Here is a 27804-nt window from a genome sequence, read left to right as displayed (position 1 = left end):
CAACTTAGTATAGCCTCTACCCATCTGCATAGTGCTTGGTATGCTCGGCGAATAATGTCTGAAACTAATCTATATTAACTCGCGCTGGCCTATACAAAGCTGAGCAGATTCTGCCTGCTTTCTTTCAATGCCATTGGTTTGTTCAACGAACTACTTGAGCTTTACAAACAACGCAATCTTTGCGTGATGTAATACGTCAAAGCAAACAATATTTCGGCAGTGCCGTAGCCTGAGCAACATGCCAGGGGGGGCAGTAAGTGGACAGTAGGGAGCAAAGCCCCCGAGGGGGGAGGGTGTGGGAGAGGGTGTCCCCCTCCCACGGTGTCGAAAATTTTTAAAAACTGTATAATACTGCATTCTGGTGCATTTTAACTGTTATTTATTGGTCAATCAGAAGTCAGAAATTGTGGGTTCATTTTGCCATAAGTACAGTCATTTTTTCAACACAACACGCCAATTGGCCAGGGGGATAGCTCCCTCGGAGAGGGTGAGCTTTTTGGCATGAACTGAGTTGGCTAAAAACAGTACACCTTTGTAAACAGATTGTTGAATGATTGTCTAGTGGCTATGAGTGCCTTTTCTCACAGAATTGATACCAACTTTGCAATTATTTTTTTACCTTTGCGATTATTTTTTTTTTTTTTGCCCCCCAATTTCCAGGGGGGCAGCTGCCCCCCTCTGCCCCCCCCCCCCCCCCCCCCCCCCCCCCCCGGAGGCTACGGCCCTGTTCGGGTCGTTTCGGGCTTCAACAGCGTTATTGTGTAAGCCTTATTTATAGTATTGACGTTTCACTTGAATTCGTACGCGCGCAACTATGTTATCATTTTTTTTTTGTATTTAAAATACTTGCACAAAAACAGGGCAAATCTGTCGTCGGGGATCAGTCTTTGGGAAGGTTAGGTACGCCATGAACATGATTTAATATAAAACGCGTTAAAAGATCCAACTATTTGGAGTGAGTATAAACTTTTTAAGGGGGCGTCTGCTTTTGTATTAGTCTGTCTCTAACAACACTGGGCGAATTCAAGTGACCGATAAAAGGAGTATAAATTTAGATATGACGAATGGGTTCAGAGCTCGGTTTCACAAAATAACTTTATCCCAAATTTTCCTTCTAAACTTTTTTGATCAAAATCTTGGTCTGTACTCTTTCTATACCATTTTGGGGGCTTTAGTCATTTTGTGAAACAGATCCAACCCCGTCTGCGGCGTTAACCACTGTTCCTACGACCGCGGCAAGTAAAATTTGTTTGGTGTCGGCTGCTATAGATATTTCAGAGTGCATGAAATAATGGTCCGACATGGCCATTAAATTTATCTTCAAATTTTAAAAGAGCTTTAGATTTCAAATAATTTTTATCTGAATTATAACTGATCCTAAAAAAACCTTAGACTAAATCTAGGTCTTATTAATCCTTACATTAATGCAATAGGGGGAAATGTCAAGGTTTCATTTAAGTTTTTATTCGCGCAATTAGATTTTAGGAAACTGGTGGTCCGAATGGCCAGTAAGCTGAAACGTTTATGGGATTGCCAAACAAACTACACATTTATAGATCATTTTATGTGGGGCGCCTCACCTTCCGTAGAATTTCCCACATTACATTCACCCATATAGAAACTTCAATAAGGCAAACGAGACTCTTCAATAAAAAAATTGATTTGACATAAAAACACTCGAGAAAGATGTGAAAATAATTTATGAGTGTGTTCAATTATTATTTCCTATCCCAACCAACTGTTGAGCCTATTCTCACTACAGCAATACTGTGTTCTCCATTCCTTTATTTCAGAAAAAAAATTATAATAAATAACAACTGACAATTTTCCACAATAAGCACAGGCTTCTGCCATTGAATAAACCCAACAGGCGAAATGTTTCAGAAGCATAAACGAGTCCCTGGCAACCAACATAAATTCTGCATACATATTGATACATAAAATGTACAACTGACCACCTGTTTAAGCGCAAGCGTGTGATGTTCCACTGTAACTTGGTTCAATGCATTAGTTCAGGTTGATAAGAGTAAAATATTAAATCGTGTAAAATTAACAGTTTATATAAAACCCTTCTGTCTGAGCAATCTTTCCACAGATATATGAAAGTGCGTCCCTTATTTTACCAAAACATAAGCTTTTCTTGCAACCAAAATGCACAACTAATTCTGAGATTAAATTGACTTGCTCTCTTTGATAGTTCACGTTTCTTGAACCCCCCCTAACAAACCACAACAGTATCATGTTTTTTGTACTATATTTTTGCTCTTTTAAAAAAGTTAAAACAGGTTCACAGGCACATTGGTATCCAGATGTTATGTGGCAATACAAATGCTTAAATCGCCTTTCACAATAATCATGACATGCAACTTTTTTGGTTTGATACAGTTAGTTTGTGTATTTCCAATCCAGTTCAGATCATGTGGAAGTGCATCTTGCTGCTCTTCAGAAGACATATTATTTCATTTTTTCTTCCCACCAGGGGGCTGAAGAGGTTTGCCCATGTCTTTCCCTCGCAGCTTAACTCCTGAAATACAATGGAAACATAATTTATCATATAAAAACCAAATATCAGACATGAGTCTAGGTTTCAAAATAAACTTTCTTCATCTAAAATGAACCCAGTCCATTAGTCGGCTTGAAGTTTTAATTATTAGCATTAGTGCTGATACATGAAACCTTTACTGTATCCATGTGAGCTTTCAGATAAACATCAAAATCTCATGGGTGAAAGTTGCAAAGAAATGAAAATCCTGAAAATGTGGTTTGCAATTTCTTGTGGTATTTAGACCATATGAAAAACAGGATCAAAATGAAGACTGAAGATCCTGAAATCAGGCATAGTCCTGAAAACTTTCTCTCAGGAAATCGGCCATTCAATAGCTCAGCATTTGTGCCATATTTTATTGGCAAATTTGGGACGAAGAAAGACAAGGTACTCAGTAACTGAGTGTACATATTATTTTGAGTGAACTTCATGTCTTAACATACTCATACACAAATACAAAAGAACTTCAAACAAGACGAATCTCAGGAACCATCAGAATTGAATTAAAAAACCCGGAATTCCGCATTTCCGCATGACAAGCTCCTGTCTGATATATGCACTTAGTCTTACAGCTACTTTTCTTAACTTTTTCTTGTGAAATGCAGGGGCGGATCCAGAGGTATTTCTGACAGTCTTCCAAATTATCTTTATTGATCCATCCACCATTTCTGACCATCTTCCGACAGAAAAAATTAGATACCCGTCAATGTAAACTTAAACGGAAGACCCAGAAGACCGCCTAAATCCGCCCTTGAAATGCATCTAAAGTATGTTGTTTTCATGAAATTGCCCACAGATATGTATCATGTATCTCTCTTCTAAAACAATCTAAACTTTTCTTATGTGACATTTGGAAGCACCTTGTGCTTTTAAGATTCAATACTTAAACGACAAACAAACTCACCTAAGGCTCTCTCCAGTTTACTAATCACTTGTTGGTTGGGGATTGCTTTTCCAGATTCATATTCATTGACAACCTGTTGTTTTTCATTTATTTTCTGAAAAAGAGAAATGAGATCTGACTGCTGTAGAGAAGGTTCTGAAAATGGAGAGTAGAAAGTTAATGGTGGACATCTAAAGAAAATGAATTAGTAGCTGTATACTCAACATAAAAACATACTCATGGTTTAAAGTATGGGATGAGAATGGTTGATGTGAACAAAGTTGGATTTATTGATTTCCCTTACACAATCTTCATCTTCAGGCCAGTAGCCAGGGTAGTTGGGGGAGGGGGGGGGGGGGGGGACATAAAGAAAAGGTCTGCTCTAAGAATCAACTTACTGTTGCTAAATCTTTTTGTGTCAAGCCCTTAGCCTGCCTGGCTTGCTGTATGACTTGAGCCATGGAGCGGTCCACCTTTTCATGATGCAGCTCCTCCGTCTCACGGTCTAGCTTGGCAGTATTTTTAGCAGCTGAATGCTGTTTATTGCTAGCAGCAGCGACTGGAATAGAAATATTGTATGACCTGCAGTATTCTGCTCAGAATGGACACGTACATGTCACTTAATATGCAAGCCAGTCCAAGTTATTAGCCTTCCACACCCCAAACTCTCTTCACACACACATTCTGACACCTCATTTATATTATTTTTGAACATCATAAATCAATGAACATAAATTCGTTAGAACCAGATTTTGTCCATAATGCAACGTGAAAGTTTTAATTTTGATGAATTGCAACTACTAAGATTTACACATTTTGGAAACAGCATAAATGCAACTCCAATAAACACGGCAACAGGCGACAAAAACTGTGCTTACATTTTTTTGAGGTTTCTATCTGTAGTCCTTGTCTTTGCGCAGCATTAATAGCCTGTTCAAACATAAAGGATTTATTAAATAATAAGTTACATCTAAAGTTGTATATGAAGTCTCAGGATTTTATAAATGGTATCACAGATAAGGATTTTAGTACAGATACATATGGAAAACATTTATATAATGTTATAAAAATAAGGTAAAATGAAAGTCTTAGCTGAATTTATGGGATATATATACAACGGGTATATTTAAAGAACAGACAAAACTTCTGTTAAATTTTGTTAAACTGCTTACCGTGGCAAAAATGGTGTCTTATACAAGGAGGATAAACAGAGGTAACCCAAGTAGAAGGTAAGTCTTGACATTTTCCGTATGTTAAGACAAGAAGTAAACCCAAAATAATTAGTGACATACCCTGGTTTTCTTCATCTAAAATGAACCCAGTCCATTAGTCGGCTTGAAGTTTCAATTATTAGCATTAGTGCTGATACGTGAAACTTATTGTACCCATGTGAGCTTTCAGATAAACATCAAAATCTCATGGGTGAAAGTTGTAAAAAATAAAAATCCTGAAAATGTACTTTGCAGTTTCTTGTGGTATTTACACCATATGAAAAACAGAATCAAAATGAACACTGAAAATCCTGAAATCAGGCATAATCCTGAAAACATTCTCTTAGGAAATCGGGCATTCAATAGCTCAGCATTTGTGCCATATTTTATTGGCAAATTCCGGACAAAGAAAGACAAGGTACTCAGTAACTCCGTGTACATATTATTTTGAGTGTACTTCATGTCTTAACATACTCATACACAAATACAAAATGTCAAGACTCACTTACAAGGAACCACTCTGAGCACTTCCTCTCAACCCCCAATATTGTTATTGATAAACAAAACGACCCCCTCATTAAGGAAACGGTTACACCCCAAAGCCTAAATATCCTGACTAGGGAACACGACCAATCACTATTAAAATGTGTCCAGAGTGAAGCCATACATTTCCATTAGCAAATGAAAAAAGTTCTGGTCTGAAAGTCTTAAGAAATTCAACAAAGATAACAACACATGACTAGATGAACCGAGAATAAATCATCTGAATGAAAATAACGCGACCTGCTGCGATTTCAGCTGTCCCGCCTTTGGTGCTCTCTTCCTCAAATATGTAACTTCATCCCAGTCAGCTTCTGCCATTTTAATAAATCCACGTTCTCGTGTGTCAGCTTAGTTAAAACGCTTTGTAATCCTGCAATATTTGTCTAAATTTGGTTGCAAATAATAACGCAACACGCTGAACTCTAAATATCGTTTCGTTGCGAGAAAACATGAGATGCGCAGTAGATGAAATTAGGACTTCCGCTTGTAGAGAAATGTGAAAGTTGGTAAGTGGCACTTTTTCACTTTTTTTGCACACATTGAATATCTTTTGGGTTTTATATTAGAAATATATTGTAAAATTATAAAGATAAGGATGGTTTAACTATCTTATATAACTTAAAATTAACAAATGGATAGTTTTTGAGTACATCTACAACTGACTGCCGCGTCCCTGTGTGATCATAATCAAGTGTAGAGACCCGTGTGTTTTTGTGATGATGTGTGCTTATTCACCCCCACCCCCCCCCCCCCCCACCCCCCCAGTATGGCTGTACACAGCCATAGCTTTTAAACAGAAAGTTATTTTAATTGAACTCGTTATAAAATGCCAAATACGTTTGCTTTATGTAGAATATTGTTCACATTATTGAAATTGAATATTAATAATATTTCCTTCCTCTCTTTTATATTTTTTAGGTATTTCCTGTCATAGTATTCAGCTGTACACCTTCCCAAACAGGCAAGCCATAATTCAGCCCCTGGTAAAATAGTACTGGAAAAAGGCAGTCCAGAGCTGTGTCTTTCATCTTATCAGCCAGACAAAAACCTATGGTAGCATTGCTTATATAACAAAAGTCAGTACTTTGGTTTCAAATATGTTGGAAATAACTGTGAAAACATTAGATGGACAAAACAAGAAGTTTACTGTGCCTGAAGATGTGAGTATCAGTGCCTAGTGATGTGCATATATCCATGTCAGACCTGTCAACACTCCTGATCTCAGCAGAACTCTCCCGATTTGGGGGCCATCTCCTGATCTCCTGATTCAGGCTAAAAATCTCCTGATCTTTCATACTTTTATCTCTTTCTTTTTGATAGAACTTGCAGTGACTTCATTTACGAAAATGTGCCATAGCATAATTGCTCTCTTAGTTTAATTGTTGGAGGATAGTGATTGAATTAAAGATAAGGAGGAAATGCCAAAGACGAAATTATGTTAGGTCTTTTTATGAGTAACACCCTGAACACTGTGTATGTTAATGTTGTCATGAGATGAAGATTGTTCCAAAAGGAAAAGAGATACCGATCATTTTAACTTTTGTTTTTAATAATTGCTTTTGCAAGTAGACTTCCCAAGTTAACATTTAAATGAACACCACCTGATCCAGCTGAGAAATCAGACCATTTAAAAAACAGTTCTCTTTTTTTTTTTTTTTTTGGCAAGATTTAAGAGAACCATTCAGTTTTCACCTTCATTGTCTCATTTTGCTGTGTCTGGTCTTTCACATGTTAAATTTATATGAAGCATCTGTTTTCCCAAACAATTGCAATGATATGCATGCTGTGTTTCCTTTTGCAGATTACTGTAAGGCAGTTCAAAGAAAGGATAGCAAACTCCATTGTAAGTATAGCATCATGGGTGATCTTTAACATACTAGTAACATTCTCTTTTTGAGTCTAACAATTACATGTTTAGGATGTGACATATTTCAAAGAAAAGATGTGGAATACAAAATTAAGTTTTACTGTATAAGTTTGAGGATGTATATGGGATATTGATTGATATGTCAGGTCATTACCTGTTTTCATGACTTTTATTCTGTGTATGTTTGTACAGAAAATATTTTGATATGTTTAGGGATATATCACTATTTTCATAAACACTTAAATCAAGATTTTTCATTTATTTGTTAGCATTTTCATTTTAAATTTTTTCAAAATCTCCCAAAAGGTTTAAAGTGCCAAGTTTTGAGTATTCCATGCCCGGTCTGGTGATGTCTCTGTTCATCTTCCTCATTTTCATTTACAGAATATCACTGCAGAACAGCAGAGGTTGATATTCCATGGCAGGGTACTGCAGGATGAAAAGAAATTGAATGAAAATGGTGAGTTGGGATTTTTTGGCATTGAATGCCTGTCATTTTAATTTATAAATTATGGTTAAGTGTTCTTATGACAGACAGACAGCCAGTTACATGCCCCTACTTAGTACCACAATGTAGCAAGTTCATGATAGCTTGTTCCCGTATCATAATAAGTTTAAAATGTATTTCTGCTGTGGTTTAAAGAAATTATTTTCTCTGTAATATTTATTTTTGTTACCTACTCTAATGGGATTCAGAAAGTGTTAGTATCTAATGATTTCAAGTTCTGTAATTGAGAGTTAACTTTTATTTTTCTTTGATTAAGTAATTGAGATTTAACTTTCATTTTTATCTGATCAAGACTTCACACAGTATCTGTTGTTCAGATGAAATCTCATATTTTCAGATGTCGATGGCAAAGTGATACACGTTGTTGCCAGGCCCCCGCCTTCCAGCAGACCCCCGCCAACGTCATCAACAGCCACTACCGCAGTGCCCCCTAGGGATGGCAGCACCACCACCAGCTATGTCATGGGGTCGTTTACCTTGCCAGCTGATGCCATGGATCCTAATTCAGTGCAGGTATTTTTTATTTATGTATTTATTTATTTTTTTTCAATTTTGGACATAATCCAAACATTAATACGCTTTCTTTGTTAATACACTTTCGTTATACTGTTTTCAAAACAAAGCTGCATGTGACATCTTTATACATTGTTGAATGGAAATTTAAATGAAAAGTGGTACATTTTGGGTGAAATTTTGTGCTTGAAAATATGTAAATAAAACAGGCTTATTCATTTAGCCATTTAATTTATAAAGCTGAAAATGCTGGTCTTTGATGTTTTAAAATTATCATTGATGTAGAGTGAAGCAAAATCACCTCTCAGCTTATTTGTAAGTTTCAGTAAAGCTGTTATTGCTGAAGTTTTTTGCTGTGACTTTTTTCGTAAGTGAACTGTTCAAATGCTTTTATGTATAAACATCTGTTTTAACAAATGTTTAAACAACCTAATGTTTTCAGCAAATTTTTTACTTTCAAAGATTGAATGCCAACATTTATTTCAGGCTTTTTATGTACAGACACAGATGTGTCTGTACATTTTGCCATCACCTGCGTCTGTCGTCGCCGTCGTCGCCGATGGCGATGCCGATGCCGTGCACTTTCCTTGTAAACACGATAAGTGGAACACTATTTTATTTTTTGCTTTTATATTTACAGAGCTGATGAATATTCATAAAACGCAGGTCAAGTTCGAAAATCAGCATGATCGGGCAATTATAGTAGAAGTTATGCTGTTTTTTCACTTTTCAGCATATATGCAATCCTGTAAACACATTTTAAGGAAAACCGTTAGGCCAATTGTCATTAAACTCACAGGAGTGGTCAATCTTACTAAAATGCAGGTTGAGTTCGAAAATCAGCATAATCGGGCCATTATTTTAGAAGTTGTTGTTTTTTCACATTTCCTCAGATTCAGTTCTTAGGGATGTTAACAGTCTTATTATTTAACTAATAAGATACGTAAAAGTGTTTGTTTGACATTTCCTGCATCTTTACAACATTGTTATTTGATTATGTAAAAATGATGGTAAACTTGGTATCGTGTATTGTGTAATAAAGTGTCAAAAATGGAAATAAACTCATATCATTGCAGTTTGTCATATTCAATTATTCAGTATGTTCAGAATCTCAGAAAGGAAGAAATTGGACATTTTACACTATTCTATTGATATTTTTCCCATCTCAACAATTTTCTTAGTGGATTTTATAAAAATGGCAGTAAACTGTTAATTTTGTTTTGTGTAAAAAAAATGTTAAAAATGGGAAAAAACCATTTCAGAACAGTGCTGTCTTGTTTCACATTTCTACAGATTCAATTCTTAGGCATGTTAACAGTCTCATTATTGAACTAATAAGATACGTAAAAGTGTTTGTTTGACATTTCCTTCATCTTTACAACATTGTTAGTTGATTATGTAAAAATGATGGTAAACTTGTTATCGTGTATTGTGTAATAAAGTGTCAAAAATGGAAATAAACTCATATCATTGCAGTTTGTCAGATTCAATCATTCACTATGTTCAGAATCTCAGAAAGGAAGAAATTGGACATTTAACACTGTTCTATTGATATTTTTCACATCTCATCAATTTTCTTAGTTGATCATATAAAAAATGGCAGTATCCTATTAATTTTGTTTTATGTTAAAAAAGTGTTAAAAATGGAAATAAACCCATTTCAGAACAGTGCAGTCTTGTTTACATTTTGGCATTTTTAAGGTGTGACTTTGAAGTTCCATCGGCCTAAAAACCTTTGTTAGTCACGTTTTCTGTTTGTCCATGATACTAATATTTTATTATTAAAAATTGATGGTCATTATGCTGTTAAACATTATGTAATATTGCATCAAAATTTGAAAAAAACCTATTTTGGGCACTGCTCCCATGATGACCATTTAAGAAAAACCCATGTCACTTATTGTTCTCAAACAGTACACAGTGTTTGACCTTCGTTTGAAATAGTACAGGCCAATTTGGCCAGTGTGCTCTGAAAGTTACTGGCCAAACCAAAAATGCACAAGCCAGACTTTGGCCAGCTTTATTACGAAGTTACTGGCCAAATATTCAAAGTGCAGGCCATGTGGTAATGACTCATGATGGAGATGTTATCATATGCAAATAAAGAAAAAAAATTTAAAACCTTTTTTAAACCTAGAACTGTGTTTATTCTTTAGTCTACAGATTTTGCACATTCTAACCTAAATTAAACATAAACTATATGCATATTTATTTACCCCACTTTATCTAGAGATACTTTGATTAGATTTTTAATAAAATTTTCTGTACTTATATTTCTAAAATTTTCTGAACTTGTACTCCGTGAACATAATTTGTTTAATGAAATTTATATTTTGTATCTTTAAGTTGCATCATCACACCAAGAAATATTCATACAATAGATGCAAGGATTTAAGCTTCATGCTCTTTACTATATATTTGTACATAAATATATATTCTTTGGGGAGAATCGGCCGGGGTGAATTTGTCCTGATACCGATGAAGAGATAAAAGTCAGTATAAAGATCAATTTTGTCTTAAAAACTGCTCCACATCCTTCTCAGTCATTTCATTGTCTTCATCTGAATCACTATAACAGTCATCAAACCCCGCATCACTGTCACTGCATCCCTTTTTTCAATTCTTGGTGTTTTTGGTTTGGTACCTGCAAATTTTAAGTGTCAAGTTTATTAAAGACTGCCAACACAATCACTGAGTCAGACATAATCAATTACTGGTACATGTGATAAAGAGCTAAACATTTAACAACGTTAAAATCAACAATTGGGACAAACAAGTAGACCATTCAGATATGGGGTCTTAATAAATATATATATATATATAGAAATACTCGTTTCAAAATAAATATTAAAATGAGGTTAAATTGAGCACTATCATTATTAGAGAACTAGTGATATTCAGGGTGAACTCCGTAAGTCGCACTGACGGAGATGCAGTCGGTGAACTGCTGAAAACCTAACGAGATTGTTAAAAGATTCAATTGTATCCGAGTTGAAATAAAATTCATTATTTTGTATTATTTGTATAGTATTGCACTGTACTGTAATAGCGTGCGCTATGTAATTCAAGTTCTCTTACCCTACACACGTTGCACGTCACACGCATTTAACCCCCTCCCCCCCCCCCTTTTTCTTTTTTTGTTCCGCTCAGGAAAAAAAATCAGAAAACGTCAAAAACATGCGTTGGGTTAAAGAGCTCAGACTATTAGTTCGTTTCTGCTTTGATTTTGTTTACTTACCACTTGAAGTTGAAGCCGATTCTGCGACGCTCTCACTCTCAGTCTCTTCTACTTAGCGTTTTGAAATGTTTAAAAACTTCTCCATGCAGCTTGTGATGATCCACGTGCATCACGTTTTCTCCCGGAAGCATCAACTGCGCAAAATCGCAAGACGTAAGTGAAACCATAGAAGTAGAGAAAACAGACAGCATTTCCTATACTTCGTCAAAATCCGGCGCGCAAACGAAGGCTAGATGCTTTCAAAAACGACAGCGAGACTGTGAATACGTCATTACGGAATTCCCCAACTTCAAGCAATCACGATTATGAGAGTGAAAACGAGGTTAGCAGTAAGGGTAATCCCATGAACTTCCCTGTAAATTTTGGCATACGAGTCGGACTTAAATTGAGTCTAAATTTTGCCGATAAACTTAACACAGTAAGTTGACATATATCGCCAAAATGGCGACTTGCACCATAATTTTCACTCGCCAGATTTAATTTTAACTCGCATTGGCGAGTGCGAGTGTCAAACGCTGAGTACAGTTAATATGTACAGTTGTATCTGTACATATTGCCATCACCTGCGTCTGTCGTCGCCGTTGTTGCCATCACTGTTGCTGTCGCCGGGGCTGTGCACTTTCATTGTAAACACGATAAGTGGAAGAAAGTTTTACTTTTTGGCTGTATATTTACAGAGCTGATGAATATTCATAAAATGCAGGTCAAGTTCGAAAATCGGCAGGATCGGGCCACTATTTTAGTAGTTATGCTTTTTTTTCACTTTTCAGCATATATGCAACACTGTAAACACAATATAAGAAAAACAGATAGGCCAATTGTCATTAAACTTACAGGAGTGGTCATTCCTGCTAAAACGCAGGTTGAGTTCAAAAATCAGCATAATCAGGCCATTATTTTAAAAAAATGCAGTTTTTTCACATTTCCTCAGATTCAATTCTTAGGCATGTAAACAGTTTCATTATTGAACTAATAAGATACGTAAAAGTGTTTGTTTGGCATTTCCTGCATCTTTACAACATTATTAGTTGATTATGTAAAAATGATGGTAAACTTGTTATCGTGTATTGTGTAATAAAGTTTCAAAAATGGAAATAAACCCATATCATTGCAGTTTGTCAGATTCAATCATTCACTATGTTCAGAATCTCAGAATGGAAGAAATTGGACATTTAACACTGCTCTGTTGATATTTTTCCCATCTCATCAATTTTCTTAGTTGATCATATAAAAACGGCAGAAAACTGTTAATTTTGTTTTATGTTAAAAATTGTTAAAAATGGAAAAAAAAAATTTCAGAACAGTGCTGTCTCGTTTACATTTTGGCATTTTCAAGATGTGACTTTGAAGTTCCATGGGCCTGAAGACCTTTGCTAGTCATATTTTCTGAATATCCATAATACTAATATTTTATTATTAAAATTGATGGTCATTATGCTGTTAAACATTATGTAATATTGCATCAAAATTTGAAAAAAAAAAAACTATTTTGGGCACTGTTCCCATGATGACCATTTAAGAAAAACCATGTCATTTACTGTTCTCAAACTTACAGGAAAGAAACATGGGACTAAAATACAGCTTCAGTAGGAAATACAGTCTGTTTGGTAATTCTTACTGCCAGTTAAACAGTTTTTTTGTGAAAATTTAATTTTTCACATATTGGCATTTTCAAGGTGTGACTTTGAAGTTCCACGGGCTTGAAGACCCATGCTAGTCACATTTTCTGAAAATCCATGATACTTATATTTTATTATTAAAAATTGACGGTCATTATGCTGTTAACCATTATGTAATATGGCATCAGAATAGAAGAAAACACAATTTTGGGTGCTGCTGCCATGATGACCATTATGGGAAAACCATGTTACTTATGATTGCCAAACTTTCAAAAAAGAAATACAGGACTAAAATGCAGTCTGAGTTGGAAAAGCAGTCTAATTGATTTCTTTTTCTGGAAGTTATACATTTTCAAAGTGTAAACTTGTCACATATTTTAATTACATTGGTATTACCTGTTGAGGATAATTAAAATTTGATGTTGAATTTGCAGTTTAACATAATGTATTTTTGCATCAGAATTGACAGTAGCCTATTTTGTGCATAGTTATTTCCTGTTTTTTGTCTGTACATTTGACAGCTTTGCTGCCTTGTTTGCTATTCCAATGTAGTGCATGTCCAAATGATCGGAAAAATTGTATTTAAAGCAGAATTTTATGTGCAAACCGTGGCACTATTTCCCATCTTCTTACTTTCAGCAAATTGTGCAGCAAGTTGTGACAAACATGGGGGATATTGGAAGAAATGCTCGAGTCACTTCAAGATCTGCAGTAAGGGTTGTTTATTAATCACTATTATGAGAAATTATTTATGCTATATTGATTTAAATGGAAAATGCTGAAGGAAAAAGAGAAGCATCTTGGAAAGTCCCCTTGGATTTTAGTCCCATATTTTTTTTTTTTTTCAAAATCAAATTTGAATTAAATTAAGTCTTGGTTTAAAACCCATGGTGACCATAAAATGCATGACTTGTTTGAAAAAATTCATGTAAAATCATCCCTGAGGTTTCTTTCAGCCAGTTGAATTTAAGAGTACCAAGACTGTTTGATACTTGGTGAAAATAAAAAAGAATTAGATTATTTGTGCTCTTGTTTTTAAGTCAGTGGGTGTCTTAAGTATGCAAAAGTCAGTACACATGCACTTTAAAAATGAGGTCTGTATATACTTCAGACGGGATTCAGTGAGCAGTCTTGATGTTCAAAACAAACCGTTAAGGAATAATGAATAGAGTACATTGTTGAAAGTTTTTGCTCTCTCTTTGAATTTTTTCATTTAAGTTTTTTTAAGCATTTTATTGTTCTCTGTGGTGTAATTCCTGTCATAAAAGTCAATTATTACTCTTGTTACATTCCAGCCAGAACTTACTTATTGTCCTTGAAATATGCCAAATGCTTTTTGCCAGGGCCTGTGAGATTGCTTTATCCCAGACACGGTCACATTTTGTTTAATTTGAGTCCCAGTTAGTTCACACTCATATGCGCTGATGGTTATATGTTACTCTGCCAATCATGATATCCAGGAATCTGAGTTTTTTTTTCATTTTGGATCCTTTTACTTATTGCTCAAAGTTGCTAAAATTTGTATAACATGAACTGAAAAAGAAAGTTCGTAAACTTTGTATATCAAAAACTGTAAGAGAAAGAAAAAGAGAGTTTTCTTTTTCTTAGTACATTTTTTTGTTCTCTTCCCTGAAATAGACAAGGTGTGATTTAAGCTGAATACTCTGAACTAATGAAAACATGACTCATACTTTATTTCAGCCTGATGGTTCCTCAGTTGATGTCCACATAAACCTGGGTAACATAGGAACAGTGCAGTTACGCAGTGAGGCACAGCAGAGGATTGAGAATGCCAGAAGAATGGTACAGGCTGCTACAGAGACACTGGATAGATTGGAGGTAGGGGAAAAAGCCCAGTAATCATGCTATGTTGGAATCACATGGCTGAGCTGCCAGTAAATAAGTAGCCATATGGTGCCAGCAGAAAGCATTTTTTGTGAAAGTTATACGAACTTTGTCTTAACAAAATCAGTAAATGACATTTAAAGTTAGAGTTTACGTAGTTGGATTCTCCCCAATATGATGGAGAGATATAAGCACGTATGTGATTTGCCCTCAAAGTATGTAAAAAGATTGTTAGTATTTTTTGCATACATTTTTTTATTAATATTTGTCAAAAAGGATTCTCCTGCTGTTAGAACTCCAGTTTGTCTTCCAGAACCCCCCAGATGGTGCTGATGAGAGTAATGTAAATGCATATCTCAACATACCAGCAGTGCGAGCCTATGATAATATACAGATAACAACACCCAGTGGTAGCAGTGGGGCAGCTACAGCAACTACAGCTACAGTAACAACTACATCTACAACTCGTTCTGAGAGCACTCCTACAGGCAGTTCTTCTAGTTCTGCTTCTGTTGGGTCATCCAGTACAGGCGGTTTCAGTGGCACAGCCAGTACAAGCAATTCTAACAGCACAACCAGTGCTAGCAATTCCAGTGGTGGAAACAGCAATCGACCGACAACAACTGTCCCTGAAATGTAAGAAATAACTATAAACAATATTGGATTTTAGAGATTTTTATTCCTGATAATATTATGAATAAAGCAAATTTTTACATAGGTTGTGAAGTGGGATTTGTGAAAAGTCCCCAATGCCACTGAATCATCGGTTTAAAATATTTGTCAGTCAAACATGTCATTTTCAGTATTTTGATCCTGAAAATGAGCATGTTTCTTTTGATGCCTGAAAAAATCTGCCATTGCAAAGTTCAATGTCTTCAGTAACAATGGTCCCAGTGATTTTACTATTCTTTATTAGTAGCCACCCTCCTCCCCTGGCTCTAGCAGATTTATTGAGTGAGGTATCAAGACTACAGGCCAGAGCTCAGACACACTTGGAAAGACTGCAGCAAGTCATGAGAGAGGATGCTAACTATGAGGGCAAAGTAATTATTGTTCAGTAGACATGCTGAGAGCAGCATGTGTGCTTGTGCCTACTGCAATTGCAGTGATAATGAGAATAATTGCCTATATATATTTCAAAACCCATAATTAAAATTGAATTTCTTTTGTAATTATGGTGATTTGGATCCAAGATTAAACCCCCAAGATTAACACCCAAAATTACTGTGTAATTTTCAGTTGAAAAGCACTTTTCAACTACAGCCTACCAATTAAATTGCCTGTATGTAATTCAAAGGGTCAGAGCTCCTCATTGACCTGAACATTTCATTCATGAGATATACCAACAAGATGTACATGGTTTCCATTGTATTGTAGGATGAAGATCGTAGAAGGGACCAGCGTTTATTTAACCTGGTATCAGAAGTCATGCACTATCTGGGTCACGCCTACCACAGTATCAGTGACTTGATGGTGGACCTCAGTCAGCCGTCACCACGCCAGCTCCGGGCCCCAGTCACACCAGTGGCACCAGCAGCAGTGGTGCAGCAAGCTGTACCCATTCATGTAAGTTACATCACACCACAGTCTGTCTCCATTTTTGTTTGAATTTCATCATAAAACATCCTATTCATACCTATGTTTGTAATTTATATATGTAGCAGGTCGTGTGCCATGAAGTGTAAGTTAAAGCAGATGTTATACATATCTATTAGGCTTGCATACATGTATTTATATTTTAAATCTTTGATTATCTGTTCTTTGTTATAACAATTTGAATAACTGGTCAACTTTCTTGTTGTCAGGCACAAATACAGATCGATCCATCAGGCTTACAGAGACGTAATGTCAATGTGAATGCGGCTGGTACACAAGCCGGCTCAGGTAGTACAGTATTTGGCAACACAGGCACCCAAGTAGGTGCAAGCAGTGCCGCCTCTGGCACTGCTGGAACCCAGGCAGGTACGGGACTTGGCAATCAGGCAATATTTGGCACCACAGGCACCCAGGCTGGTGCAGGATTAGGTGCAACAGGTTCTACAGGCACCCAAGCTGGTGCGGGATTAGGCCCAGTGGGGTCCACAGGCACCCAGGCTGGTGCAGGACTTGGCTCTGGTGGGGTCTTTGTTGGATCCACAGGCATGCAGGCAGGGAGTAGCTTTGGTGCTGTGGGAACCATGGGAACACAGACACAATCAGCAGATCCCACAATGTCCACAGGCACACAGACAGGGGCTGTCCCTGGTGGAGTGGGGACGGCAGGGACCCAGGCAGGGGCAGGTTTAGGCCCCGGTGGTAGTATGATGTTTGGTACTGCAGGCACACAGACATTGCCTGGCAACCTGCGAGGACTGTTACCTGGAATGGTGCCTGGGATGGTCCCAGGCATGGTGCGACTACCAGGAGCATTCATGATTGGAGTGCCCCCACATCCAACCACATCTAACAACCAGGTCAGAATGCTCTGATGGCGCTATTAAGTCAGCAATCTGTCGAGACATAGAGTCTTTCCAAGCTGGTTTAGTGAGACATTTATGCACTCCTTTCAGTTGGATGTGGTGAAATCTTATAAATTTAAGATAAAATTGGAAATGTGGTAAACTTAATCCTCTTCACAATGCTAATGCATTGCAACAAAACTGTTTTTACAGATAACACTAATTTCAGGCTATGCAGCCCCATATGAAACAAATCTAACTCATCCTCATTATTTCAGGGTACGCAGACCAGCACATCTTCAACCACAACTGCTGGTGTGGGTCCCGGGCCCTTTGGTCCTCTCTTCAACCCTACAGCCAGCACCACAGGCTCTGGTGCCATGCCCTCCTATACATTTGTACAGCTGGGGCCTCACAATGTGACCATCAGTAATATATCAGCACAGTTTGTGCCACACTCAGAGGCTCAAGCAGAGGGGGGTACTTCTACAGGAACTGCCACTACAGGATCTTCAAACACTGGGGCTGGGATTGCTACTACAGGAACTCCTCCAACTGGAACTGCTACTACCACCACAGCCTTTACTAATGGCAGCAGGTCAGCAGTAGGAACTGCGCCAGCAGGTAAGTTAGTTTGGGGTAAAGAATGCATTAAAATATGTCTTCTACAGCTTATTTTTTTCACATTTTTATTTTTACCCCTTAATGCAAAATGGCGAATTTGTCTTAGGGCAGCATTGAGTTTACAGGGGCAGATGTATTTTGAAAGCAACTATATATGATATATATTGATTCTTGTGAGTTGATGATATTGAAACTTCGCATTTAGTTGAATTTTAATGTGTGGTGTTTCTTTGGTGTTTGTCTTTTCGTTTCGTCACAAAGTCTCCATGTGATAATTTTATGTGTGAAGGTTTGAGATTTTGATGATTACTCAAACATTTTCAGTTCCAGCGATCACATCTGCTTTACATTATCCCTATCATGGTTTCAATATTGATTTTCAAGACCAAGTCGACCTGATACTCTGTATGCAATTTGTTTATAGAGATGATTATTTCAGAATCTTCTAGAACATCAAATGCTCCTCCTTTCACCAGGACCATTGGTGGAGCTGGTCACCTGCCTTTTGGTGACTTCTTGACTTTACTCAGGTCTATGCCAGGGCCACCAGGAAACCCTGGGGCTCACATACCATCTGGTTCAAGTAAGACCCCCACTTGTCATGCCATTCAGTAGATGTGGGTCACTGAACTAACAATAGTTTATGCGCTTGTTTATTTGTGCTATTCTCTGTAATGTTTTTTTTTTTTTTTTTACACATTTTGTTGTTTGGTTTCTTTTGCAAATTTTGCTATGGTTTCAATATCATGCTCGAGGAATGTTAGTTTTTATTCACTGTTTTTTTTTTCTCAACATATTAGTGATCTATAAGTAACCTTTGCTCAGATATACCTTCATTTTCATTGAATTATTAAACATTTAGCAAAGAAATAATTTCAGGTTAGCATGAAACGTGGTGAACTTATTACAGTGTTGTATTTTTGCTCTCCTTCTTTTTCAGAAAAAACAGCAAAAATATTGTGACAAGACTAATATTTTATAATTGTGATATGTTTGGATATTTTTACTAAATGGATATTTTTACTAAATTCTTTAAACCTGCTGTTTGCCTTTTGTGTGATTTGAGTGAGTTGAGTAACTTCTGTATTATGTGAATAATGGAGGTTTATGTAATTTTCCAGATGTACCACTGTGAAGAAAGTATTGCTTGAGGCATGTTTGCATACTGGCAACAAACTTTGTAAAAAATGTGAGACAGACCAAGGGCTATATTGTCATTTGTTGTTGCATCACATATTTGGTACATACCCACTTATCAAATGCAGTTCTTCGGGCCAGGGATGCACCAGACCTATACTTTGTGCATTAATGCCCAACTTGGTGAAGCAAGTTAAGTTCCATGCCCTGTAAATTGATGTGTTTCTGGCAAGTCTGATCTTTAATTTCAGGCATGAATGGGACTGCAACCACCACCCAAGCTTCCTCATCCACTACCACTACATCATCCAGCAACAGTTCTAGTCAGGGTCCTCTCCCTGGTATGTTTCCCCCAGGGGGCTTTCCCCAGGGTCATTTTGGCAATCACCCCCGAGGTGTGCTTGTTCCTGGCATGAGTGCCCCTGGAAACCGAGCTGTGGACCCCTATCTACCCTGTGGCTCACGGCACTTTATGGCCAGGAGGATGCCCAGTACCGCTGGAGGGGTAAGAATTGAGAGAGATTCTCTTTCTTATTATGTGAGAGTTCTGCATTCAAACATAGAAAAAGAGAAAAAAATTATACAGAAGTTGTGATTGTCAAAGACTTGCCCAGATATTTTTTTACTTGCTAAACTTTGCAAGTTTTCATTTTGTAAAAACGCCTTGGATTTGTAAGAGTAAGGTTCACCTTCAAGTGTGCCCCATATTTCATTCTCTTAACAATTAAGTGCCCTTTTTTATGGTAATTGATCTTTTTTCTTTTCAGTCTCCAGAAGGTTCCCTGACGGACATTTTGAACAACATAGTAACATCTTTGCTGAATCAGCAGAACCCTCATCTAGCAGGTAATTTATAACAGATAAGTGATAGCACCTTGAACTATTGCATTTTGGATGTTCATTTATTAAGTTTTTTTTTTTTTTTTTTCAAGTTTTGGAGAATATCAAAAATATCATCTTTAAAAAATGGCACATTATTTTAAAGAGGAGAAAATTGAAAGAGAAAATTTCTTGAAATGATCAGCTGGTCTTCCATAATCAGGTCAGTCTGCAGGGCAGCCTCAGTCTGCTGCCAGCAGTAGTGCCACCAGCACCACGTCCACCACAACCACGCCATCTGGTGCCAGCACAAGACCAACCCCAGCCTCCATGCCTAACCCCTTTTTGCAGCTAATGGGTATGGGCATTCCTGGACAGGGAGGACCAGCTCCACCTGGTGGGGAGAATCCATTGATGACTATGCTGAGAGGGGTTTTACAAAGTGCAGTAAGTAGGATAAAGATAATGATTGGTAGATTTAAATGTATGCATTTTGAAAATATATATTTCATCTTGAATGCTGTTATACATGCCGTATATGTAAATAGAAATTTGCTGAAATACACTTCTTCTGCTACATGTATTCATTACCTTCTCTTAAATTTTTTTGAGTGTGCTGACTTAGCAGTGCCTTGAGTAGATACATTTTCAAAATGATTTTAATCATCAGTAGCTCACTGGTAATATAATATTTATGCAATATCCTAGCACACTGAAGGTACCACCAGAACCACAACAACTACAACATCCTCCAGCAGCAGTGGAGCTAACAGTAGCAGTAACAGTAGCACCCCCTCCTCCACAGGAATGACAGATGAACTGTTTGCACAATTGATTGGTGGCGTCACACAGGCAGTGTCGCAGTCGCGCCTAGGCCAGGGTCAAGGCCAGACTGTGGCTACATTTCTGCGTAGTTTAGGAAGTGAGCACAGTGCAACTCAAGGAGAAGGTAAGGTTCTGTTATAAATAAAAATATAAGTTTTGGGAAGAGAAACGATTTGTCAAAATGAAGTGATTTCTGTCTCTGGTTACATATTTTGTCTGTATTCATGATGATTGCTGTGCATATAAACTTGTTATTGTAGCTGAAAAATTGTCTCCGAAAGTTGACTATGTTGGTACATTTGTACTTTGATTTATCTGTTTCTTAGGCATAGTAATTGTGGTTTAACATTGAAGATGTGAAAGCTAGTAAAGCTAGTAAAGGACTTGGACATTCACATCCATTTATACTGTAAATTATATCAAGTCAGATTGATATGCTTGTTTTATTCAGGTTTAGTTAACGACATCTTCAACTGCCTGGCTGAGCAGCTAACTTTCCCAGACATGATGGCCATTTTCATGGGAAATCCAGCATCACTAAATCGTACCCAGCATTCGCTGCAAGAGTTTATACGAGACAGAATTTTAGAAGGACACGAAGCCACAGAGAGCGTGGTGAACGACGCTGTGGAAAGGCTGATAAATGATATGCAAGAACAGATGAGAGAAACTTGTGTGAGTACAGTATGCCGTTTTATTTGTTTAATGATGAATATGGGATTTGGATTTTTACATCAGTGGCAGATCTGTAGCTCCAAATGCAAGACCTAGTTTCTTTCAGAATGCTGACAAAATGATGGCATGTGATTAATGTTTAATAGATTTAAAAGCAATGTTTTGATAAAAAGTTAGTTTAAGGAATTGCAATTGGTTATTCACTTGAACAAATATATTTTCCTTCCTCAAATAAAATTATACAGATTTATTTTAAATCTTTGAATTTAAAGTGATGTATAAGACCCTGCTTTAGACTCTTTCTTCTTTTGAAGAAATAAAAAAATTGACATGGATACTGTATGTTGTTCTCAGGCCAATGAAGAAACTGTCCAGGAAGTGGACTTGATGGCTACTCTTAATGAATTTACAAGACAGCAGCTCAGAGCCACCATCAGACTTATCATGAACTCCACAGGTTAGAGAGCATAACTTTCGTTATCCATTCTTAGTTTTCTTTTTCAAGTAAAACACAAGATTTGTATTTGATTGCAGTTTAATCTTTTTTTACTAATTGTATAAGCTAAAAAATGCCCATCCATATGAGAACTACAACATGTTTGATTTTCTGGAACGAAATAATTGAAAACTTTTTCTTTGATGCCAACTGCAGAGAATGACCCTAACTTTGGACGTTATCTGTACGAGAGGTGTCGCCAGGTGCTGATGGAGTTGATTGTTCTCTGTCGCTACTCTCTGAGTGGAGGTATACCGGCTATAGAGAGAATACTACATGGCAGAGTGGTGAGTGATAGGGTTATTTTTCCCTGTGTTGTTACTTGCTTCACACATATCTTAGAGGGTCTGGAGTGCTGCAGGAATTCAATAAGTATAGACTGGAATGTAACTAACCAGAAAGAATGTAAATTAAATTCACAGTTATTATTATCATTAATAATTATATTTCATGTAATTTTGATTGTTTTGATGTTAAACTTACTATTAGGTTGTTATTGTGGTCTTAGTGGTTAATTGAAAATAGAATGGAAAAAATTCATTGATATATGTCAGAATTGTATAGACCAGGTGAATAGTTGGTATTAATTAAGATTAGGTTAGATTGGTTTATGAAAATGAAAAAAAAAATGCTCCTCTCATATTCTTTGATTTAACTGAAGTAAGTGAGTTATTTAGAAAGAATTACTACTGACACCTCTTCCACAATCTTTTTTGGGGACACTGTATTTTTATTTTTGTGTCATAAAAAACAAAAGCACTTGGCATCATATAAAAACAGTTTAATATGTCTTTTATAGAGACCATTCAAGCTTATTTTATATTTGTTTGTATGTGTATTTTTTCTTCAGCGCCATGTCTCTGGTGACGTGAACCCTCTGATCCTGCAGTGGATGATTACTATGTCATCTCAGCATCTTCACTCTCTCCTGCCACAGATCACAATTACTGACACTGATGTCATGCACTATGTTGTCAGGTAATAAAGAGCAATACATTATCAGGGATATTTGGTGTGTGTGTGTGTGTGTGTGTGTGTGTGTGTGTGTGTGTGAGAGAGAGAGAGAGAGAGAGAGAGAGAGAGAGAGAGAGAGGGTTTTAAAATAATGAAAGTATCAGTCTTTCTTTTATGTGTTAAATACATAGGTGGGTGCTGAAGTCAAATGTTATGTTCATGATTTCATAAGTTACCACAATGTAGGAAAATATATAGAATTACACAAGGTTTCATTGCATTTATTTGTTTGTGACAAAAATAATAAAGGGCCAACCAGCAGTTCCATTTTTGTTTTAATGTATATATTTTTGTACATCTAGGAAGTCTCCAGACAGCGCTGACAGTATGGATGTCAGCCCTGACCACCAGGAGGACCTGGAGTTCCAAGACGCTCTTGAGACACAGGAACCAGTGGTGACATCTACTGGAGAAAGTGGAGGAATGACTCCAGAGCCAGCAGCAGAGGTAATTTTGATGACCTTTTTTTTAATCTGAATTTTGCTAAAAAAAATATTAATAAAACATTAAAAAACAAACGGTGTTTGGTAATGTCTATGCTTAGCTGTGCCTTGGTTGATATCACTTTTTATGTACAGACACAGATGTGTCTGTACATATAGCCATCATCTGCGTCTGTCGTCGCCGTCGTCGCTGTCGTCGTCGCCGTCGCCGTGCACTTTTACCGATAACACGATAAGTGGAAAACCATTTTACCTTTTGACTTGAAACTTGCAGAACTGATGACTATTCATAATACGCAGGTCAAGTTCGAAAATCAGCATGATCGGGTCACGTTTAGGGAATTTATGCTGTTTTTTCACTTTTTTCAGCATATATGCAGCACCGATAACACGATAAGTGGAAAACCATTTTACCTTTTGACTTGAAACTTACAGAACTGATGAATATTCATAATACGCAGGTCAAGTTCGAAAATCAGCATGATCGGGTCACTTTTAGGGAATTTATGCTGTTTTTTCACTTTTTTCAGCATGTATGCAGCACCGATAACACGATAAGTGGAAAACCATTTTACCTTTTGACTTGAAACTTACAGAACTGATGAATATTCATAATACGCAGGTCAAGTTCGAAAATCAGCATGATCGGGTCACTTTTAGGGAATTTATGCTGTTTTTTCACTTTTTTCAGCATATATGCAGCACCGATAACACGATAAGTGGAAAACCATTTTACCTTTTGACTTGAAACTTACAGAACTGATGAATATTCATAATACACAGGTCAAGTTCGAAAATCAGCATGATCGGGTCACTTTTAGGTAATTTATGCTGTTTTTTCACTATTTTCAATATAAATGCAACACTGATAACACAATATAAGAAAAACGGATTGGCCAATTGTAATTATACTCACAGGAGTGGTCAATCTTACTAAAACGCAGGTTGAGTTCGAAAATAAGCATAATCAGGCCATTACTTAAGAAGTTATACTGTTTTTTCACATTTCCTCAGATTCAATTATTAGGCATGTTAACAGTCTCATTATTTAACTAATAAGATGCCTAAAAGTGTTTGTTTGATATTTTCTGCATCTTTACAACATTGTTAGTTGATTATGTAAAAAACATGGTAAACTTGTTATCATGTATTGTGTAATAAAGTGTCAAAAATGGAAATAAACTCATATCATTGCAGTTTGTCAGATTCAATCATCCACTATGTTCAGAATCTCAGAATGGAGGAAATTGGACATTTAACACTGTTCTATTGATACTTTTCCCATCTCATCAATTTTCTTAGTTGGACATATAAAAATGGCAGTAAAATGTTTATTTTGTTTTATGTTAAAAAAGTGTTAAAAATGGAAATAAACCCATTTCAGAACAGTGCTGTCTTGTTTACATTTTGGCATTATCAAGGCGTGACTTTGAAGTTCCATGGGCCTGAAGACCTTTGCTAGTCACATTTTCTGAATATCTGTGATACAAATATTTTATAATTAAAAATTGATGGTCATTTAGCTGTTAAACATTATGTAATATTGCATCAAAATTTGAAGAAACCCCCATTTTGGGCACTGCTTCCATGATGACCATTTAAGGAAAATCATGTCACTTACTGTTTTCAAACTTACAGGATAGAAACATGGGACTAAAATACAGCTTCAGTAGGCAATGCAGTCTGTTTTTTTTTTTTTTTTTTTTTTTTTTTTTTTTTTTTTTTTTTTTTTTGGCAGTTAAACAGTTTTTTGTGAAAATTTAATTTTTCACATATTGGCATTTTCAAGGTGTGACTTTAAAGTTCCATGATCTTGAAGACTTTTGCTTGTCACATTTTCTGAATGTCCATGTTACTAATATTTTATTAATAACATTTGATTGTCATTATGCTTTTAAACATTATGTAATGTTGCATCAAAATTTGAAGAAACCCCTATTTTGGGCACTGCTCCTATGATGACCATTTAAGGGAAATCATGTCACTTACTGTTCTCAAACTTACAGGAAAGAAACATGGGTCTAATATACAGCTTCAATAGGCAACGCAGTCTGTTTGGTAAATTTTTCTGGCAATTTAACAGTTTTTTGTGAAAATTTAATTTTTCACTTATTTGCATCTTTATTTTCTGTTCTTTGTCTGTACATTTGACAGCTTTGCTGCCTTGTTTAGGGTTTGCAAAAAATTCTTAGCTAAAGACTATAAATGCATAATAATAATAATAATAATAATAATAATAATAATAATAATGATATTAATCATGTATTTTCCATGTATTTGTCCAGGCAATGGAAGTGTCTAGTCCTAAAGCTGGTGAAATCCCCACACCAGCTGAAGCATCACCAGTGGTGAATTCTCACATTGTTGGGGCTGGAGAGGATGTCACAGCCACAGGGGCTGCAGGCTGGGAGCAGCAAGTACCAGAGGTATTACTTGGCTGTATTATTTGCTTTGAATTGTGAGAACAGTCATAGTAAAAACTTACAGTTCATAGCCGTTTTTGTAGCCACCAAGATAGAATTGCCTTAATACTAAATAAGAGAAGAAATACTAAAAGAAAAAGTTCCATTTTGTATAGTAGCTGTAAAGTCTGAGAGAAAAAAAAAAAAAAAAAAAAAAAAAAAAACAATAATAAATGGATAGTATAGAATGGATGTATATGAAATGAAACTTTCTTTAAGCAAAATTACAAGCATTAACCAAAGTTGTTATCTATAAATATAAATATTTATAAACATGTAGATACAGAAAGAAGTTAAATGACTGCCACTGCAATTTCTTGTCTAATTTCAATAATGTGAACAAGATGCCCTCACTTTTCCAAGACACCCGTTTCTCTATTTACCTTGTTTATAAATAGCAACACAGCTGATGTTCCTGTTTACTATGGTGTTTTCCAGGACTGGGTACCAATCATTAGAGAAGATGTTCAGCGCCAGAGGCGGCAGGCACCCCAGCAGCCACTCAGTGATGCCTACTTGAATGGCATGCCACCTAAGAGACGGAAGGTAAGAACATGCCTAATGTAATGTCTTTATCTGCCCTCGCCCTCTCTCTCTCTCTCCCTCTCTCTCTCTCTCTCTCTCTCTCTCAGTTAATCCCTCTGTTCTTAGATGTGCAATTTCTTTCATGATGCTTCAAGTCTTTTTATTTTCTTTTTCAGATCATGTGCCAAGACAAGCCAGATGGTGTGCCCAAGGCTGCAGAGGTTCTCCCCGAGACATTGACCAGAGCTGTGAGGTCTGCAGGTGTCACCCCCAACACAAGTGTGTCCGCTTTGCTCAAGGATGCCTCTGAAAACACATTACTCCAAGACAAATTTGAGGAACAAGTTAAAAAAGACTTGAAGGACAAAGTTGAAAGCAACCCTGACTATAAATCTCAAAAATATCCAAATGCAGAGAAATATTTAAAAAAGAAGTGATGAGAGTGGCTGCTGATGTTTTAATTTTTTTGTTTTTTCATTCTATTATTATATGCACACAATTTGTCTGTCAAGCTGTCAATTTGCAGTTTCGGTTTATATGGAATTATATTATATTTATATTACAATATTCCAGGATAACCTTTGTTTCTCTAGATTAACTTGCAATTCAAGTGGTGAACTATTTCAGCCTATGTGAAAAGAAAACAATGTATTGATATTAATTTATTTCTGCATGCAGTATTTTTAAGAAACTGTAAATATAACTTTCTAATTTGTGAGGCAGGATTCTTAAAGTGGACAATATCTTGTACAACCCAGTGCCATGGATACATATACAATTAATATCTATTCTTCAAGTCCTTTTCTCCTCAATGAGAGCATTGGACAGAATCATTTTTCCCCAATGCACTCTCTTCTGTGAAGTTTTGTCATTTTAGTTCCAGTGGCCCATTATGATAAGAACTGGGTTTGTATATCCACATTCTTGTGAAGCAATGGGATACTTAAAATATTGTATCCAGGCACAATAAAAAAAGTGGAAGAAATGGTGCATAATTGTGCATATGGTTGGGTAGAAAATGTGAATCATCGCTATATATATATATATATATATATATATATATATATATATATATATCTTTTTTTTTTACTTTTTAATTTAATTTGGGTACACTGACCAAGCTATTTTAATGTAAATTTCAAGTGAATAAAAAGGCATGTTAACCCTTGTAATCCACAGTGATAAAGGAGACTGTTTTTTTTTTTATTGTCAAGTAGTTTATATTGAACCGAACTACCCCGAGTGGTATGGATTCTCGATATTTTGTCTTTGTTAAGACGAGAATCGCACGCAATAGGTGCTCTGGATTGCCACGCATCTATGCTTTTTTTCACCCAATTGTGCCCATGAAAGGGGCACGGGTGCTGGGCTATTGTGTGAGCCTTCCGATGCATCCTAAAATCGGGGCTTGCAATAATTCACCTGTGCCTGTTTAAAGGGCACATTTGGAACGAAGAAAGTAGAGATACGTAGGTACCCGTCTCTCTCTCTCTCTCTCTCTCTCTCTCTCTCTCTCTCTCTCCCTCTGGTGCGGTGGTGTAGACTATCACTAGCTTGTTTGTCCTCTTGTTTTG

General features: G+C 36.4%; 2 protein-coding genes across 4 annotated transcripts; one reads left to right on the top strand and one right to left on the bottom strand.

Annotated features, from left to right (window-relative positions):
- Window positions 1-1768: 1768 nt before the first annotated feature.
- On the bottom strand, window positions 1769-5594 carry LOC106178610 (endothelial differentiation-related factor 1). Its single transcript, XM_013561870.2, has 5 exons — window positions 5423-5594; window positions 4307-4358; window positions 3827-3987; window positions 3450-3543; window positions 1769-2524 (listed from the first exon to the last, which is right to left on the bottom strand). The coding sequence occupies exons 1-5, from the start codon at window positions 5498-5500 to the stop codon at window positions 2460-2462; spliced, it is 450 nt and encodes a 149-aa protein (XP_013417324.1). The 5' UTR covers window positions 5501-5594; the 3' UTR covers window positions 1769-2459.
- LOC106178609 (large proline-rich protein BAG6) lies at window positions 5538-27416 on the top strand. 3 transcript variants are annotated; one of them, XM_087008341.1, is made up of 25 exons: window positions 5538-5688; window positions 6101-6342; window positions 6984-7025; window positions 7434-7509; window positions 7895-8070; window positions 13567-13638; window positions 14629-14766; window positions 15086-15408; window positions 15692-15815; window positions 16150-16338; window positions 16578-17225; window positions 17489-17834; window positions 18274-18417; window positions 19223-19476; window positions 19739-19817; window positions 20014-20237; window positions 20499-20739; window positions 21067-21290; window positions 21645-21747; window positions 21943-22073; window positions 22637-22764; window positions 23103-23247; window positions 25529-25669; window positions 26144-26251; window positions 26407-27416. In XM_087008341.1, exons 2-25 carry the CDS (start codon window positions 6280-6282, stop codon window positions 26665-26667), a joined length of 4380 nt encoding a protein of 1459 aa, XP_086864467.1. In that variant the 5' UTR covers window positions 5538-5688; window positions 6101-6279; the 3' UTR covers window positions 26668-27416. The 3 variants fall into 3 exon arrangements, with proteins under 3 accessions (XP_086864467.1, XP_013417322.2, XP_013417323.2); XM_013561868.2 differs by having other exon boundaries at window positions 15689-15815; XM_013561869.2 differs by lacking the exon at window positions 18274-18417 and having other exon boundaries at window positions 15689-15815.
- Window positions 27417-27804: the final 388 nt, after the last annotated feature.

Source organism: Lingula anatina, chromosome 3 (assembly GCF_051362555.1).
Source record: "Lingula anatina isolate TDL-2025a chromosome 3, LinAna3.0, whole genome shotgun sequence".
Lineage (NCBI taxonomy): Eukaryota > Metazoa > Brachiopoda > Lingulata > Lingulida > Lingulidae > Lingula > Lingula anatina.
The sequence above is the reverse complement of the archived record's forward strand: the minus strand, read 5'-3'. Positions and strand labels throughout refer to the sequence as shown.